We start from the raw sequence: 19,584 nt of genomic DNA, 5'->3' as shown, positions 1-19,584 counted from the left end.
CCCCTGGCTTAAATGAATGTTTGAATTTGGCACCAATTTTAAAAGAAAGGGCAGAACAAGTTTAAGTAAAATGAGAAACAGTTGACATTTTTATACAAACAATACATATTTATTTACTTGTGATATTTGTGCTTTTTACCATTACATATTGTACTATCATAATGTTTTAAGAACATCTAGAATTTTGTAGAATTTTATTACATGTGATAAATTAACCTTTGGTATTTTAAATTTCAATTAAGTTAATGGACTTGTTAATTGTTTAAATTACTGGACCAATCACTGACTAGTAGTCCATATATTAAAGTAGGGTTTTATTTTTTGTATTTAATTCTGATGAAGTCAAGTTTTAACTGACAAAAGTGCTTAATTCATTTGTTGTTGTAATAAAGAAGGTATTGGACTTGCAACGTATAGTGCTTTTTTGGGTTTTAACAATAGATACAAGTTATATTACAATGATTTAATAGTGAGATAAATTTTAGCCAGTTTACAGAGAAATTAAAGGTAGTATAATACAAAGAGAAATTGCAATGCAAGGTGGGATAAGAGTAGGATTATGGTATATTTAGAGAGAAGGCCAGGGGAGATAAATTGATAGAATTAAAAAAGTGAGTGAAGAAGTGAGAATAAGGAGATATAAGGTATGAAGAGGTATTTGTTCACATTTAGAGATGTAGTTTATCCTGGTGTTGAGCAACAATAGAGCAAGATTTTGACTAGGAAGTCTTTCAGAATGATTTTGAAGGATAGGAGGGAGGGAGGGTATTGACCTGACAGATGGAGATAAGGAGTCCCAGGCCTTAGCAACATGATATGAGTTCAGACAATGCACAGAAGATTCAATAGGTTTATGGACAGACAGGAGTTTTGGGTCATTGGATTATAATGACCTACTTAGAACATTGTTGTTTAGAATGTTACTTAATCCTGGAGAAGCAGATGGATTCTGCATAATTTTATAGATGGTAAGAAGCTGTGTATATGTTAGTTGATGTGTAGTTCTAAGCAATGTATGCTTTTTAGTGGGTTCTGAAAGGGATATCTGCTGCAAATTTAGCAACTTTATTGTAGCATTGTTTAAGTTTTGATTTTTATGATGCCTGAAGGTTAGGATGGATGGGACCACCATAAAGAAAAGTAGTGGTATTTTGCATAGAATTGTTATTATTACTTCTAATCTTAATAGCATGTAATTCCATTATAACAAACAGTCTTTGCAATATTTATAAATTTAACCAATGAGGGAGTATTCTATTTTTAGTGAGTGTTTCTTATGCAATTTTGTATATGCAGGTTAAATTTAAAATTATCATCTGCTGTCATCCCTAATAATTTACTAAGAAAAGTGACAGCAATGGCTGCATTAAAAAGGGAGGGGACTTTTTTTTTTTTTTATCAGAAAAGGATTTTGGGGGGAAAAAGTAGTAAAGTTTTTAGGGTGGAGCATAAGTTGTGAGTTATAAAGACATGTTTCAGTAGCTGTTAAAGCTTCCTGAATAATTTTTGGAGGTGCACCACGTTGTCAGATGTACAAATGATTGTGGAGTCATCTGCATACTCTATTAGGGATGTGTGAAGGGTGTTGGTGAGAATGCTAAAGAGGAGAGGGCCAAGTATAGAACCTTGTGCTACAGCAGTGGTGACTGGGAGGTATGGAGGCGGCCTGACACCATCCTCATGAGACTGGACAAGAACAAGGTAACAGCTGTCTTTTCAGAGCCAGGATTCCAGATATTGTAAAGTATTTTATATCCTTCTGTCCCAACAAACACAAATACACCCTGCTAGTGGCTTACTTGGTGGTGCAGACTAGTCACTCTTCCCAAGCATGTGGTTGTGACAAAAAAAATGCTGGTTTTGAGTGGTACTTTGCCATCATCTAGAATGATGCCAAAGTTCAAAGACAAGATAACTGGTTTCAGTAACTGGCTGATTAGCTGGTGTCATGGCCGACAAGCCTTCATGTTTCACAAAAGAAGTCCTGCATATCTCTTACCTGGGCTTTCCCTTTCTGGTTGAAGCATTTTCTGCCCCATTAGTGTTTTAGGCAGACTCTATCCTTACTAATATTGCTTCTGTATGTAATATAATGTGTTCTAGATTTATTCACATACTTGTTTTCATGTAAAGTCAATGTAATTGACAAACTGTCATTTATTTGTCTTTAAATCTACTTGCCTAATATGTAGATCTTTTCTCCCTGGGAATCCTCTGAGAATGGAATAAACCCTGGTCGGAACTTCCCGGTAAATAAAGAGAAATAATATATCTGAGTTGTGTAGACTTAGTAACACCTTGTTAAGTTTAATTCTGTTGGCTGCTGAAACAGCAATTACTAGAAAATGGAAATCAAAGTCTAAACCAATCATATTTGAACTTGTGAATATTTTAACAGAGATTAAAGAACTGGAAGTGGGATCTTTAGAAAAGGTTAGGAGCAAATTACATAGAAAAAATGGAAATAGTGGGAATAATATGTGCAGTAAAAAAAAGATATGGAGGAGGAATGAGGTTTAAGGAAGGCAGGAACTGACCAAGTTATGTAATGTTGGCTTGACTATATTGCACAGAAAAATGTATGTGATGTATAATGTTTGTAACCGTGAACATGACAGTATGGTTTGTTTTCTATAAATGTAAGTTTTCCTATGTCACAATTGATAATTCAATAAAGGTGTATTAAAAAAGAAGAAAAAAGTACTGAGTTAATATATGAGGTCACATACTCCCTCTCTCTTAAGAGTGCAATTAAACATGGTAGTAAGTAACTCAAGTCAGAAAACACAGCACTGGTTATGAACTCAAAATGGCTACTATACTAAAAGCAATTCTGCATTCTTTAACTACATTAGAAAGTCGAGAAAATATATCCATCATTGGTCATAACAGAACCACAATTATACTATCCATTCTGGTCCTAAAGAGATGGTTAATGCCCTAGCTAATGAATTTATTGCAAACTTCATCTCACTCACCCATTACAACTGCCCCTGATTCTTCAGTCCCTGACCACCCTCCAGGATCACCATGGAAGAAGTCCTAGCAGCCTTTTCTAAAACAAAGAATGCCTCATCCATGGGCCCTGGTAATATACCAGGAAACATAATAATTTTCACCAAGTATGGCCTATCAGAATCTCTGTTAAACCTCTTTACCATGAGTCTTGCAATGGGCTATATCCTCAAAGATTGGAGAACAGCTTTTGTGCTGCTACTGAAGAAGGGATTTCCAACTTCTGACCCTAGTAATTTTAGATCTGTCAGTCTTACTCTGAAATCTTGACACTGATAATATCGTAGCCCCAGTTTCACATTACTTTGGCTTTGTCGGGGGGGGTCATGCTTTCTTAGCCTTTTAATATCCTTCAGAAGGGTAAGTGAAACAATTGATAGTAGTTATGCAGTACACATTTCATACTTGCACTTGGTCAACACGTGATGCTGTCCCCTATGTAGGTATCACTTATCTCCTTCTCAGCTCTTAATGGTATGAAGGCTTAAACCCAAGGTACTAATCTTTTATGTTACTATACCCAGAATCTATACCAGTTAATAAAGACTTTAGCAAGAAAGGTCTAATATTTGCTACAACAAAACTATAAGAAATCTAATTATTTTAATACAGGGAGCAGTAATGTTTGTCTTTTCGGCTTTTCCCGGTTAAGGGTCGCCACAGCAGAACTCTAGTCCGCTAATGACTGGCAGTCGATTTTTATGGTGCTGAGTTGCCAGCCCGATGACCAACCTTCAGCGAAGGCACGCCCATTCATGCATGTCTTTCAGAGGCCACTTGACCGCGGGGAGGACATGCAGACTCCACACAGAAGGCACTCTAGCTGAGAATCGAACAGGAGAACCTCTTGCTGTGAGACAACAACGCTACTGCTGTACCACCGCAGCTTATAGGGAGCAGTAATGAGGCTGCAAAATACTACAGAAAGACAATAAGAGCAATAAGAAGTTATTGTGGTAAAGACAGCTGCAACTCCTAAATCCTGGACTGCCAAAACAAAGGAAAGTCATTAACATAGGAGAAGTGGATGGCATTTCTACAGAAAAAAATGACGTCAGTTTGGTTAACTTGATAAAGCATATCAGGCGGAGCATAATACACTGTAAGACATAATGAGAAAACCACAGGAAATGGCAATTCATGAGGATGTGGAGTATGTTCCAAAACTATTCTGAGAATTAATACTATCAGCAGAACTTAGCAAAGACTGATTATTCATTACTTGCTAAGATGACTTGACTAAATGTGACCTTATGTGCCTATGAATTAAAAAAGAACCAGATATGGAAGGATTGTTACATTTCCTTGCAGACTGCATTATTTTAAAACATGGCAAAATTTCACAAATGATGATAAAGCCATGTAATATAGCTGCAATTATTGATTAGTAGTGTTTTTTGACAAATCTGGAGTTTATGTGCATGTTTTATGACATGCCTATATGTAACATGTGAAACTGCACTATGTAGTATGCATTGCATTTGTTTTACAAATAATTATATATTTAATGCTTTAACAGAGGAGAATTATGATATGCATGATAGCCCCTTATCTCTTTAAGAAACCCATATGACTAATGCATGAATATATCACACCAATGCCATGCATTTGTTTCACTTTTCTTCTGGTACTATGTACAATATCTACATCTTTGTGGGGAATGTTCATGGATGGCCTACAGTGAAAAAAAAACAGAGATTTGAGGTATAGTCACATCAACAGCTTTACACTAGAAACCTGAATAATGTAAGGCTCATGAAATGCAACCCATTAAAGGTAACACCCATACATAATGTGATGTAACTTAGTAGCATGTAATGACAACCCAATATGTGGCTGCTTTTTTACAAGAATATTTGTGTGCTAATGTCCATTTAGCCTTTTTTATTTTACTTATTTACTAACAAATAAACTCACCAGCTATAAGTGTATCTTCTGACTTCTGTCTTCTTGAAGTGACTAGCTCAGTGTAACACAGTACATAGATGGATACTGAGGGAATCAAACCCATGATGACTACATATTAAAGCTCATTAGTAACGCTTTCCCTTGGTCATGTGCATTAAACTGCCAACCTTTCCTTTTCCCGAGAATGTTTTTGCCCACAGAGAAAAAAAATAGAGGCCAAATGCTTTTCTTTGCAAAGGAGCATTGCTTGTTTATTTGTGTTTCTTATCATTTGATGTACCAGTTGTGCAAAATGATATGCTTGGCTATGGACTGTTCAAAACTATGACTGGGAAGTAATTACTTTTCCCGAAGAACATCACTTTCACAGTTCTTTGTAATACAGATCTGTTATTTTTCCATTTATTTGTCCCATACAGCTTTGGTTGAGTTGTATTGTCCCAATGTTGAAAAAGTTTTATGTTCAGATTCTTTCCTTTCTTTCTTCTCTTACACTACTTCTAGCATTGCTGAGGGAACACATGGATAAAATTCATTCTGACTCTTTTTTCAAAGTCTGTTTTTATCTTTCTGTAGCTGCCTTTGGTGTCTGAGTTGTGGGTACCTTTGTTTCCAGTCTTCTTTCATGGTTCTTGGGAACCTCTGTTATCTCAGCATGAGTTCTATGATCTCTCTTGCTTGGGTTTGATAAGAGCAGGCATCCCTGCAAGCTAATTTGATGATGAACTAGAAATACCTCACCATCTAAATTAGTTCTGCTGGCTACATTTCTTTTCTCACCATGTTTCAAAGGCCTTTAAGTCATAACTGCCAAATTCAGTGTCTTGGATACAAAGCAGTTTAGCTCAAAATATAGAATAAAGAGGCAAGTGTGGAGCATCTTCTGAAAATTTTAGTTCTCAAACTTACAAAGTAATGTACTGTTTTACATGTATAAGACATTTTGTTGAGAATCAGTATGATTCATTATTGCTAGTGATAGATTTTTTGCATAAATATCTGAAAATTGAATGTATCACAGACCTTTTTATTATCCTCAGAATATGGGACATTTGAAAGATATATATCTGGAATGTCATTTTTTACATCTGGTTGCTCCTCTCTGTGCTTGAACAGATGCATATCAGATGCATATTTTCACATCAAAGCATATTATTTAAAGCACTCCTATGACGGACTTTTGCCATCCTGTTGTCCACTTTTCATTTTCAAAGACAGGGCGCTCTGACTGCATTTGAGGTACGAGTTGTACATTGCATTACGGCTGTGTAAATCATCTCTAATGGACTACCCTTATAGTAAGCGTATACGTATGTGTAATTTAGGAGTTTATCACATGAAAGGAAAAGTATTTGTAGAGATTGGTGGATTGCAAGATGATGATGGAACATGGGAAATTAATACATTTGGGGAAATGCACATACTGAAATAATATTTCAAGGTAAACTACAGTCTCTGAGAAATTCAAGAAGAGCTATCATAGAGTGCTGTTGCAAGGAAAGTATATGTAACATGAAGGCAGAAAGCTTCATATCCAATTATTATTGTAGCTTGTCTTTGTAGCTAATATACAGGCATACCCAGTCAGGAATAAAGGTGAGTCTTTAGCTTCCACGCCATGTCTAATGTGTGTAAAAACTCAAGGAATACATTTATTAGTGTGTTAAATATGGATGTACTTTGCAGCAAAGTATGAGAGAGCCATTGAATTTATTAGTGTAGAATGTTCAAGCTGGTCAGGTGCTTCAGGAGGGCAGTGTGTTAAGGGGATAACAGTAGTAACACTGGATACTTCAACTGCACAATGGACAGAATTGATAAGCCTCTATAGCCTCTTTCTGCAGTTTTTGCAGCCAGATATTCACTTTCTATCATAACAAATACCACCGCTAGGACAAAGCAGCAAATACTGAACTCAAAGCACAGAAATGACTTGTTTCTTGTTTTTTTCTTTACTTAGGGAAGGCCATGGTAAAATCCCAGTTTTTGCTGTGAAAATGGCATTAGCCACTCTCTGCGGAGGAAAAATCCTAGACAAATTGAGATGTAAGTAAAAGTCAAACATTATTAACATTGTTCTTTTCATGTAACTGTTGATGAGCCAACTGCCAGATTGTCTGTGCATAGGGCTGATTTTCTGTCAGATCTTGCCAGATTGAGAATCCATATTCTTTCATTACTACTAGTCTAATCGACATGTCCATTGTAATATGTTTGCACACTGTTAACCATAAACATTTGATCACAGACTTGTAGCAATTAACTGCAGATGCTCTAGTTTCCTCCACCTCCAAATGACACTCTGTGCTAACGTGTCTACCTCTGTTGATTTTACCTTTGCTTTTGTGATACAGATCATGCCTGAAAATGTTCCTTGAAAGATTGATTTACCTACACAGTTAACAAGTTTTTAAATAAATGTCTTCTACTCATTGTAGACTGCCTGAGTTAAGTCAATGAAGGGATATATATATATATATATATATATATATATATATATATATATATATATATATATATATATATATATATATATATATAAATAAATATCAGTTTGCTGTAATTACTTGTGCGATAGCTTGACCAGTATAACCTTCCTTGTTTCCTTGGATGCCTGACTTAATTGTGGTAGGGTAAACTACACCTCCTCTGCCTAGATTACACAGTTGTAATCCCCCTGCATGCAAGTTGATCTCTAGGAGACTGCAGTCTGGAACCAGCAAATAAACTTGTCTTAGCCGCATAGTCACTATGTGTTCTATGTCTGTGTCCACCACTGACAACCAGCAGTAAACTTGAATATCTAGTACATCCATATATAATTGTAAAAGATGAGGGCCTCATGATGCGAGTGCAGGAAGAATGCAGGCAGCAGATAAGGAAAGAACTTCAAAGACATTCACAACAGTGCTTATAAGTCCTAACAGTGTACATTAGTTCTCCTACAAGTATGTAACTATGTCATGTTTTAAATTATATTGCAATAATAGTATTTAATTTGTTGTGCACGCAGTGTGCTCACCCACCACATACGAGCTGTAAAATAAGTGCTTTTTGCCATGGATTACTCATGGTTTACTATGACAGTGACAGTATTATAGATTTTATTTTACATAATTATTTTTTTAACTTTAGTTATTTGTTAGGTGGGTAACCCCAATGAACCAAGTGTCCCTTTTCAGGTGACCAACTAGGAATACTATCAAGTTATGTCAAATGATTTTGTTAGCTTAGTTAATTCATGCAGTCTGTATTAGTCACTGAGGCAAAATTTACATTTCTGACAATAAAAGCACATCAGGTATGAAAATGAAAAGACAGTGAATGTTGATGTTGGAGTCTGTTCTTCTTGATGTCTTTTGTAGACTCAAGTTACCATATAGGAAGTAACCTTTCAAGTCATTTATCTTGTTAGAACCTTGGGTCTTAGTTGCTGTTTTAACCTCAAACAAACATCATGGAAAAATTTATGAAAGTGCTTGGTTGCGGATGGGAGTCACTGATGAATAGAATGTATCATTTTGTAGTAACATTTGTAAAACTCTATAGGTATTTTAGGATCCCTTGATCCTGATTCAGTGATATGGGCATTAATTCCGAGAAAAAGGACTCATGCCAGCACTGTTAAAACAATATGGATTTTGCTCTCTGTTTTCATTTCTTCAGGAAAATGTCATTCATTGTATATAGAAATTCTGTAACATGTTTAGAGAAATCAGTGTGAATGAAACTTGGTGTTTGTGCAGTGTTGTTGTCACATGATTTCCATTAACATTTGTGTCATTTAAACATAATGTAGTCATTTTACTTTGTACTTCTTAATTTTAATATATTAGCCAGACCTTATTCATTATAATTGTGCCGTGGAAACAGTTCCAGAAAATAGTTAATCTATTACAGAGAACAAAATGATGGACAAATAAGTGGACACTATGGACCATGTCTGGATGTGGAAAAGCAAACTAATACTTGCTTTGCCACAGCTATTTGGGCTCATGTTGTGTCTTCAGCAGCCAGTAAAAATGAACATAAATAAGCAAACAAAGTTTAGCAATTAAAGGCCGCAGGACATTACATTTGTATGTAAAATAGCAAAGTAGAGTCTACAAAGAGGAGATTTAACAGGCACTAGATCTAGGGTATTGATTTTTGTTAACAGTGATCCTATCTGCAGAATCCTGCTGAGCACTAGTGACTCATAACGATTTACTCTGGTCTGTATGACATAGCGAACCCAGCATTAAAAACAGAGCTCTTACTTCTACTGTGTGTCAGAGACTGGAATTCATGTACTGTGGATGGTATACATTGTTGTATTTTACATTTTTAATAGGTACACAAGATAATCTGCGAGTAGTAGGAAAGATCTTCAGATAAACTGACAATAGTTTTTTTTGAATGTGGGGGGGGGGGGGTTAGAGTATATATTTATTTATTTTATTTTATTTTATTTTACTTTACATTTGTTAACCGGGATAGTCCAACTGGATAACATGTCCATTTTCAGCGGAGACCCGGGAAGAAAAGCTCCACAGAAAAAATAACATAGACAAGACATAATAGATGCATTAACATAAGTTACAAACAGTGAAGCTAACGGTCTTTGCAATTGATCAGTTAGCATTAGAACAGGTGGCTAAACATTCAAAACAGTTCAGATATAGACATAATTTTTGTTAGTTCATTAATCATATAATATGTAAGTACCACAATTGGTTAAACTGGAAGCTCTAGCAATGTAGCCAGCCCTGTTAGTTTTATCAATATCACCTGTAAAGTAACAGAATCTATTATTACAGTACTTGTATGTAATGACATTGGCAGCATACATTACTTGAAGTCAAACCAAATTGGCTTTGTAAAAGGTAAGTTATATCCCCTGAATTTTGTAGACATTTTTGAGATAATGGTCAAGCTGTCCAACTTACTTCCCATAATTTAACTAAAGCCTTTGATCCCAACTCATACTCTGTTATTACTGAGAAACTTACCCACTTGAATATTAACACTTGCATAACCCATTGAATAGATGACTGCATCACATCATTCAGTCAGTCATGCTCTTTGGTAAGTTGCTTATTGGCCATTCTAGCAACGGTGGTATCACAACTGGCCACACATCATGCCTCCACCTATTCCTTTATTTCAGAGTAAGAGACATCATTCTCTCTGTAATGTGTAGAATATATCAGCTCATGATATAGTTCTACAGGGCTGTGCCCCCCCAAAATTAGAAAACATCATGCCTCCACCTTTTCCTTCATTTCAGAATAATATACATCACTCCATTTGTAATATGTAGTGCCCCTAAAATTTGAATACAGTTTAAAAAAAAAAGTAAAGGTGCAAGTGAGTGTCTCCATATTTGTGGGTGTGACATCACTGCTTGCTTGTAAGCAGCAAGAATAGTAGTGACTCATCAGACTCCTTGGTGATGGAGGATTTCAGTACTTTGGAGTGCCTACACCCCACAGACTCGGGTACATATTCTGGTTTGATGATGCTGTCAGAGATGGCATGCATAGGACTGGGAGGCTGCACCCTTGTTGCACAGTCTTTGAGTTAAGGATTAAACTAAGATTCATACTGCCTCAATTAGTGGTAGCTGAAATGGATATTATAGCTCCTTTGGTACTTGTTTGATGAAGAATAGGGCTTCAAGAAGTATTTTTATTAAACTCAACTTTATGTGTTTAGTAATATTTTTTTTTCCAAACAATTATGTTACAAAAAGAAAAAAAATGCCAAAAGAAAAACAATAAATGCAATGACATTAGTGTCTGTCTTCATTCATTCTTAGTTTGCTAAATATTTCCCTAAAGTATATAATTTCAGATTTTATCCTTAAGTAAACTTGCACGTTATGGTATATATATATATATATATATATATATATATATTTATATATAGTTATTTTATATATATATATATATATATATATATATATATATATATATATATATATATATATATATATATATATATATATATATATACGTATATATATATATATATATATATATATATATATATGTATATATATATATATATAAATGTATGTATATATATATATATATATATATGTATATGTATATATAAATATATATTTACATATATATATATATATATAGATATATATATGAGTCTACTTTGTTTCATTGAAAACTCATTTCACTGAATTTGAATTCACTCTGACCAAATCGCTGAAAGCTCAAATTACTGAAAACTCATTTTACCAAATGTCATTTCACTGAAGTGAAGTACTGGCACTGTATAGAGTACTGTAAGGCAAGTAAAAGGTATATCCCCTTTTCCCACTGTAGTGCGGTCCTGGAGTTAATATATATAGTTTGAGGGCATAGCCCCCCCCCCCCCCACCTAGTTTGGTATTATATTATATTTCACCAAAAGCTTCATAACAATACATTTTAAAGCATGGACATGCATGCTTACAACACCAATGACTAACTCTTTCCTGAAGACAATATATACCCAAAGTAAGTGGGGGGGGGGCTACACCCCCACACAACTCAGTGTGGGAGTCTGTGCCCCAGCTTTCTTTATCCAAATCACAACAGCCCACAAAGGACACTATTAAGTCTTCCAGGCTAGACTAAGGCGATGCTATGATACCAAAGGCTACTGTTTCTGTGCATTGTTCTTGCTACTTTAGTTAACAAAATAAAAATCCACATTTAAGGGGCCATCTGCTTTTCACTATTGTTTTAATTTTTGCAGTAGTATATTCTTGTTATTATCCTTAACTGGTGAACATGTATATTTTTAAGCAGGGTAGAGCACTGAGCATTATGGACCTTTTTCAGGCACAACCTGGAAGAACTGTATGGTACATATCTTTTGGAGCTCATAATCAGCAGGCATGCAGTTTGCAATGTGTTTGTCAGCAGCACATTACCGTTGTTATTTGTTTATTTATTTTTTTCTTTTTCATCCCAGTCTAACATCGGAGCACTATGCAATAGGTGTCTGTCTTTTTTGGAAAGGTGAAGAGTCATAGCCATTGGCCAAGTGAGACTTACCTTGTTAACAAAGTGTAACTAAAAAAAGTCTTTTGTCTTTTCCCAGTTACGGGTCACCACAGCAGATCCGCTATTGATTGGCAGTGGATTTTTACTGTGTTGAGTTGTCAGCATGGTGCCCAACCTTCACAGAAGGCACACATGCACTCACACACCTACCTGCATGTCTTTTAAAATTCAGTCAACCTAAGGGAGGACATGCAGGCTCCGCACAGAAGGGGCTCCAGCTGAGAATCGAACCGGAGAACCTATTGCTGTAAGGTGACAATACTAACCACTGCACCACTGTGGCGTATTGTCAACAAAGTGTAACTAAAATAAATAAATAAAATAATTACTGTTATCTGTTTTTATTTATTTATTTAAAAAAAGAACAGAAGATCATTGTTTGGTTTGTTGGTGACAGTGTGTGTATCTGAGCACCAAATTGATGTGCATTATGATGGCAATTGATCCTTTCACTTTCATCCAAATCTAACTTTAGGGAGCTACACATAAGGTGGCTAATTTTGGGTACAGATCAAGAGACATGATTTGTGTAAAATGTCAGACAAGCTGGAATATATTAATGTATTTTATTATTTCATTTCAATCCCAGTATAACATCAGAGAAGTGCACAGTCTGTAGTTGTCTTTTGCGGGAAGGGTCAGGAGGCATGCCGGATCATAATGTTACATTAAAAAATACTTTTGGGTGGGGAGGACAGATCACTGCTAGCCTTGGTGGAACACCAGAAGGGTACACAGAAGTTAACCTGCTGGGGTAGGGTTCAAAAATGCATGCTGTTACTGACAGCAACTAGGTGGAGTAAATTACTGTGGTTATTTGTTCTTTCATTTTCAACCCAGCATAACATTGAAGGAGTACACAATAAGTTAATCTGCTTTGTGGGAGGGATGAGTAAGCATGTTTATATATATATATATATATATATATATATATATATATATATATATATATATAGATATAGATATATATGTGTATATCTGAGAGTAACAAGCTGAATATAATAATAATGTGACCATTTGTTCTTTCAGATTATTACAATCTAGTGTTAGGAGGGTACAGAGAAGCTGTGTAGCTTTGTATGGGTAGGAAGGCTGTTTCTGAATGCACAGGGTAGACATGATAGCTGTTTAATTATTGTTGCATGGCTTGTTTAGTGGCACCACACTATCTGTGAGCAAGACTGAAATGTATTACTTTGTTCATTATTGTCTTTACTTTCCTCACAATCTGATATCAAAACTAGATACAGAAAAAAATGGTAACATCTTGGTACTAGGGGCAAGGAGACATGTAGATGGCTAGTGAAAATATTCTTTTGTTGAGGGCTAGTATAATGGTTAAGGTGTTTGCTTCACATACACAAGGTACAGATCTTGATTCTCACCTTTTGAAGGGAAACTGGCTAGCAGTAAAATGTCCCTCAAGGGTAGCTAACGTAGTTCTTACCTATGAACACCTGACAAAAACATGTTGAAAGGTGTTGCAGTTTACATTTATTCCTTCATTTTCATCCGAGTCTAGCATCGAAAGTATACAAAGCAGGTGTTTTGGGGGAAGGAATATGGAGGCATCCTGCATGTGTAAGTCTGGTAGAACCAAAGTGAAATATATTACTGAGGTAATTTATTTTTCACTTTCATCCTAATCTTCTATCGATGAGGTACACAGAAGGAACCTAACTTTTTGGTGGGAATAGAGTAGCAGGCTGTGTCCTTAGAGTACTGTATCATTTCAGGCTTGAAGGATTTTGACTTTAGAGAGGCAGTTAGTGCGGAGGATTAACATGATGAGCTGTTAATGAACTACTTTCTGTACTCTAATGTTTAATTCCATCAGCCTCTGTTTGCCTGTTGTGTGATTCCAAACAGGTCACTTGACAAAACCTTGGTCTGCGGCAATTAAGAAACTGTGTTAGGCTCTATAGTGGTCTCTTGGACCCTGTGCCTAACACTTACCTATGAAAGCACAAGGCAGAGGCGTACACTGTTTCATGATCATTATAAGGCTTGTTTAGGGGCATTACACTATCTGTGTGTAAAATGGTAAAATATAATAATGTGCTCATTAGTTTTTTTTTCCTTTCCTCAAAAGCAAATATCAGATGTGCATGCACACAGAAGGGCTTAGGTGACTGAGATTTGGGGGCAGGTCAAGTACATACATGTCTGACAGAAGCAAGTTGAAATATATTACTTATTATCATAGAATAAATGGAAGTTGAATGCAAACTGTAATTACCTTCAACATGTTTTCTCAGTTGTTCATAGGTAAGTACTAGGTTAGCTACCCTTGAGGGTGATTTTATGCCTAGCAGCTCAATCTAACATTAAAGGGGTATACAAAAGGTAGCTGTCTTTTTGTGGGGCAAGGAGGCAGGCTAGGTATGAAAGAGGACTTCTTGATCTTTGTTGAGTGATAATTGGGTTGACTTGTCTAGAATCATTACATGTGGTGGACAGTAATAAACTGATGCTCTTCTTTTGCTACAAATATTACATAACATTCAACTTCCATTTACTTTATGATAGCATGAACTTTGTATAGCACAAGGGATAAAGGAGAATGAAGCATTTGAGTAGGGTCATAAAATACCCAGGAAATGTATTTCCCTTATCTGCTGATGTTTATTATCCGCATGTCTGTGCTGCAAAGTATGAGCTCTATCACATGAACTTTCAGCATTGTACAGATGTGAAAAATGCATCACAATTGGTGATACTGTTTAAAGTGTACTTGACGCACAAAGCATGATGCATTGCAAAAACATGTCCATCTAGTTCACAATTTGAGGAGTGGTGTTCCATGGATGACTGCAGGAAATGGGTCACCAGTGAAGATGTGGAACAGATGTGGGATCTTAAAATACAATTTCAAAATACTTGGAGACAACCCTGTCTGTTTTTCATAAATAAAATTGTGGGGTTCTACCAAACTGTTGCGGATTACAATCCATAAATAATAACAGATATTTGTGTTTAAAACTTCATATCATTCAGAAAATGGACTCTGTTGCAAACCCTATTATAGCAGCTTTCTAAGAACAGTATTTAAAATCTGATTTAGTGTTTTTGTCCTCCAGTTATTTTGGTTTTCCCCTGATTCTTGTGCCAAGAAGTTGAAAGCTGCAAGAGTACTTTGCTGCAGGGTGTGCATTCTGGTAAGCAGCTGTGTACATAGCTTTTAGTTGTCCCTGATTTTGCAGAATGATCCTGATATTGTCTCATATTTGTGGTCTGTTCCTTGTGACATTTATGTTTTTTTCTGGCAAAGGGCTGAAGATTATCATCTATAAATAAAGACAGACATTTGGGTTCTAAAGTTCATATCCTTTAGAAAATGTATAGTAATGTCACACCTTTTATAGTAACTTTCTAAGTATATAAGAGCAATATTTAAAATCTGTACATGATTTTGGGCCTTTGTCCCCTCATTAACTATCCCCAGTTTTTGTCCTTTGCTTCCCCATTATTTTTGGCATTGTCCCTGCCCCTTATGCTAAAAGAATGAGAATTATGACTGTATGATTTATAAAGCCATTTGACATACATTATGCAGCTATTATTTTATTTTGTTTTATTTTTATTACAGTCAGACATCTGAGGTGTACACAGACAACAAAAGCTATAATTGATGGATTCAGGGCTGTCTGTAGAAGAAAATGACTAACTGCTGCTGTTTGGTCATTCTGGCTTTAAAGTACTAATGCAATTTTTGTAAAGCACATTTTAGTACTTTACTTTGACTACTGTTTGGGTGAAGCTAAGTGGATATGCAATTGTGTGTCTGTCATGCATAGCCACTTAACTAAGTTGAGCACAGTCAACACAGTGGCTATAACTGGTGGGTGTGGGTGGGTGGCCATGAAAGAAAACATTTTATCCACTTGTCATGTTCTCATTTTAAATGATTATTAAGATGGGTTTGCTGGACTAATGTACATTTGTGTGAAGTTAAGTTGTAATACTTAATTGTGGTTACTGTGAAATAAATTTGAAATATATTACAATAACCATTGTTTTTATCACAATCAAATGTCTGAGGTGTACTCCATTAACAAAGTAGCTATATCTGTTGGGTGGATGTGGGTGAATGAATTGTCTGTGATTAAATGTAAGTTACCCTCTTGTCATCTTCTAATTGTAAATGCTGCTTTTTCTGACTTTAAAGGTTTAGGGTGCATTTGTGGGAAGTAAGTTGGAATACTTTAGTGTGTCGACTTTGTGTTTGTATGAAACAAACATGAAATACATGAATGTGGGCCATTAGTTTTATTACAGTCTAATGTATATTATGTAATTAAGTAACAAAGTGTCTCTGAATGTTGGGTAGGGGTGGAAGCCATCTGTATATGAAAGTAACTGTTCGTCTTGTCATATGCTCATTTTAAACAGTCATTAATCTGGAATTGCAAAACTATTGTTCATTTCATGGAGGGTAACTATATACCTTACTGTGGTTAGCATACATTTCTGTCAAACTTGAAATACTTTATGTGGGGTCCCATGGACTGAATACTGCCTAGAGCCCAAGGTACTCTTAATCTGCCACTGGGTTCCTGGCACCACTGATCTTTACTTCTAGTATGTTTGAGGTAGTACAGCCTCAAAGTGTAAGTAAAATATTTTGTTTTGGCCAGCTACCACTGAATTCAGTTCCATGGCATCCCATAGCTGCTTCTTTATCCAATACAACAGTTTATAGGGGGCATATTATGTCCCTTCACCAGATGGCTCTCATCTCTCTAGATTGAAAGACCCTTTTAGCCATAAGGCTCTGAGCAAATCCATGACCAAGGAGCAAAGTAAAGATACCAAGGCCATCGTACTGTGGCCAGCTGCATTTTTTTTTACTTAAACATAACCATCTCTGACATGCTGGGCTTATGTCACAAGGTGGGCATCCATCTCCTACCTACATTTTGATATGCCTCTCTATTACCCATACAACTTACAGTGCAGTCAGTTACTGTCAACATGGTTCTGGTGTCATCACTAGTGCTTTTGTCCTTGGTTAGCAGCACCCTCCAACATGCTTGCACACACTTCCCTTAGAAGTGAAGAGAAGACATTGGCTCATAACTCCACTTCCCCCACTTGTTGTCTCCTCTAACTTCTTGACCATATTTGAACTCAGGCATTCTGGACCACAGAAAAGATGTTTACACCACAGGTCTGACATAGTAGAAGGAAGAGTTTGTACAGATCACTTCTTCTCTTAACTCTTTAGTGGTGCAAACTCATCATTAGTGTATTTAGACATAAGAGGTGGAGCATGGAGCTCCTGGATTGTGGTGGAGGAGAATGCAACCTCCCCCTGCAAAACACATTGGATGCATTCATTAGCATTATTTTTGATACTGGATGTCTCACTAACTGGATATGCTGACATATGGAAAATTCGGTGCTTTATATCCAGTGTTAAAAGATCTGACAGAACTTATGAACTTGCCCGGACAGATAATTGGGTTCCCATATATTTTAAATTTTGCTTGTATATTATAGTATTCTTTGTTTCTTTATGTATTTCTCAGATTGATTTTTGGCTTATTTGTTTCTCAAGTTAGTGATCTGATCCTAAAATGCCCCTTATAGCCATGACCAGAGATGGAAGGCAAAAATATTGACAGTTTTACTACATGATATAAGTTATTGTAGAAGCTACAGTGTTAAAGAAATGTATGTGGAAACTTTAAATAGTAACAGGTATGGAAAGATGCAGATATTGAGTATTCAGAACTGTACTTAGCAAATTCGGTCAGAAAGATGGATATTTATATAACAAAATAAAATAAACTCCAAGCATGCACATGGAGAAAATAAAGGTGTAAATTTTTCATACAGTCAAATTTGTAGTTAGAATTATTAGGGACGTATACTAAGTCAAAGTTAAAATTATTATTCCAAGCAAAGGAAGGTAGTGGTACACAAGCTAAATAAAGAGCAATGTGATAAGATATCTTACAAGTACCCCTGCTTTTAGTTTGTTACAGTGCATTTGCTGTATTGTCTGGAGAATGAGGAGAAAGGACCAAGATGGTGTTTTGTCGCAGTTCTCTACAACTGCTATAAACCTTTTTTGGACTTCTCTTTATTTCATATGTGCAGCTACATTTGCTAATATTTAAACATCATCTGTTTTTTTAAGGCACACCTTGAATGAACTTGCTTCTGGCTCTCATTCCATATTGAACATCCAACTAGATTTCTTTTCTGGATCTCATATTCACTCTAGTTTGGATATTCAGCAGCCTTGCTTCTGCTCTGAATTTTGTGTTCACTTTGGTTTGGATAATCAGCAGCCATACTTGTGTTCTGGATCTCATGTTCATTCTGGTTTGGATACTCAGCAGCCAGGCATGTGTTCTAGATATCATGTTCACTATAGTTTAGATACTCAGCAGCCATGCTTGTGCTCTAGATCTCATGTCCACTCTGGTTTGGATACTCAGCAGCCATGCTTGTTGCTTATGGATGCTTCTGAGCAACTTAGGCTCTATGCTTTTCTCTTCCATTTTCTTCACTTGCCACTTTGGTATCACATTGGTTTGTACTGCCACTTTAATTACTCCATGGAACATTATTTGGATTTAATATAAAGGAAGTTAAAACATTCTGTGGGCTTTGGAAGTGTGGTCTTATTTAATCTTTACTCTGTGTTTATTGTGGCTGATCAGGGTTTGCAAGATAGTTGCCATTGATGCTGACTGATCTCAGTCTGTAACTTACTGTTAATCCTAAAGTATGACTTAATGAGTGTTTTTTTTCCATAGGATCATAGGCAAGTACTAGTCTAACTGCCTTTGTGGGCCATTTTAAACCTAGACAGTTTCCATTTTTGTGCTAAAAATAATCTATCCCATTTGGATATAAATTGGCCTTACTCATCCCATGGTTGATAATCATATATTACCCCTAGTAAGACTTACTGGGATCATGCCACAGATAGTTTGAGGAAACCCATAAAGCATCTAGGATCTGAATCTTTCCATTAGTGGTATGGGGGGAGTCTTGGGGTGAATTTTCTGTTTCCCATCTGTAGATCTAATTTGCATTTGAAAATGGACAGGGAAGAACTGTTTTATGTGGATGTTCAGTCTGTTCTGTAGCAGCGGTATCCTCTGCGAAATATATCTGTTCTACTGATATTTCAGAAGAGGTTTAGATCCTGTGAACAAGTATTTTTCATGCCATTTGACTTAACTGATGTGCAGTAAATCCATGAGTAGTGGGTTGGGTTGGAAGATACCTTGTATTCCAGACACAGGTCACCTCTTAGTAGTCTATTGGATAATGAATATAGTGACAAGGCTTTCAGTCAGTCTATGTAGGACATGTTGTTTAGGCCTTGTATCCTTTACTAAAGTATCACAGTGGGCATTCCAGTTGTTGCATGTGTTTGGACAGATACATGCCAAAGGGAGCATTATATTTAATGATTGGTCTAGTGTAGGCTGAGAAAAGGGGGACAATGACATCTTTAGATCTAGATACAACCCCTTTGTTTATAAGCTGTGCATTATAGAAGGACTTTCTTTCAACAATCTGTTGAGCCTGTAGTTATACCAGAAACTGAAAGACAAGTAGTGCTTACAATATAAAAAAAGTATATATA

General features: G+C 36.0%; 1 protein-coding gene across 16 annotated transcripts in view; it reads left to right on the top strand.

Annotated features, from left to right (window-relative positions):
• The window catches only part of DTNA (dystrobrevin alpha), a 1,617,970-nt gene that overhangs the window by 869,910 nt on the left and 728,476 nt on the right, over nucleotides 1–19,584 (top strand). For all 16 annotated transcript variants that reach the window (XM_044066623.1, XM_044066631.1, XM_044066627.1 and 13 more), the window contains one exon: nucleotides 6,884–6,969. In XM_044066623.1, the coding sequence (XP_043922558.1) occupies nucleotides 6,884–6,969 (86 nt within the window). The remainder of the gene's footprint in view (nucleotides 1–6,883; nucleotides 6,970–19,584) is intronic.

The sequence above is a fragment of the Protopterus annectens genome, chromosome 3.part1 (assembly GCF_019279795.1).
Source record: "Protopterus annectens isolate FY-2018-M chromosome 3.part1, PAN1.0, whole genome shotgun sequence".
Taxonomy (NCBI): Eukaryota; Metazoa; Chordata; order Ceratodontiformes; family Protopteridae; genus Protopterus; species Protopterus annectens.
This window is presented reverse-complemented; position numbering and strand designations above follow the sequence as displayed.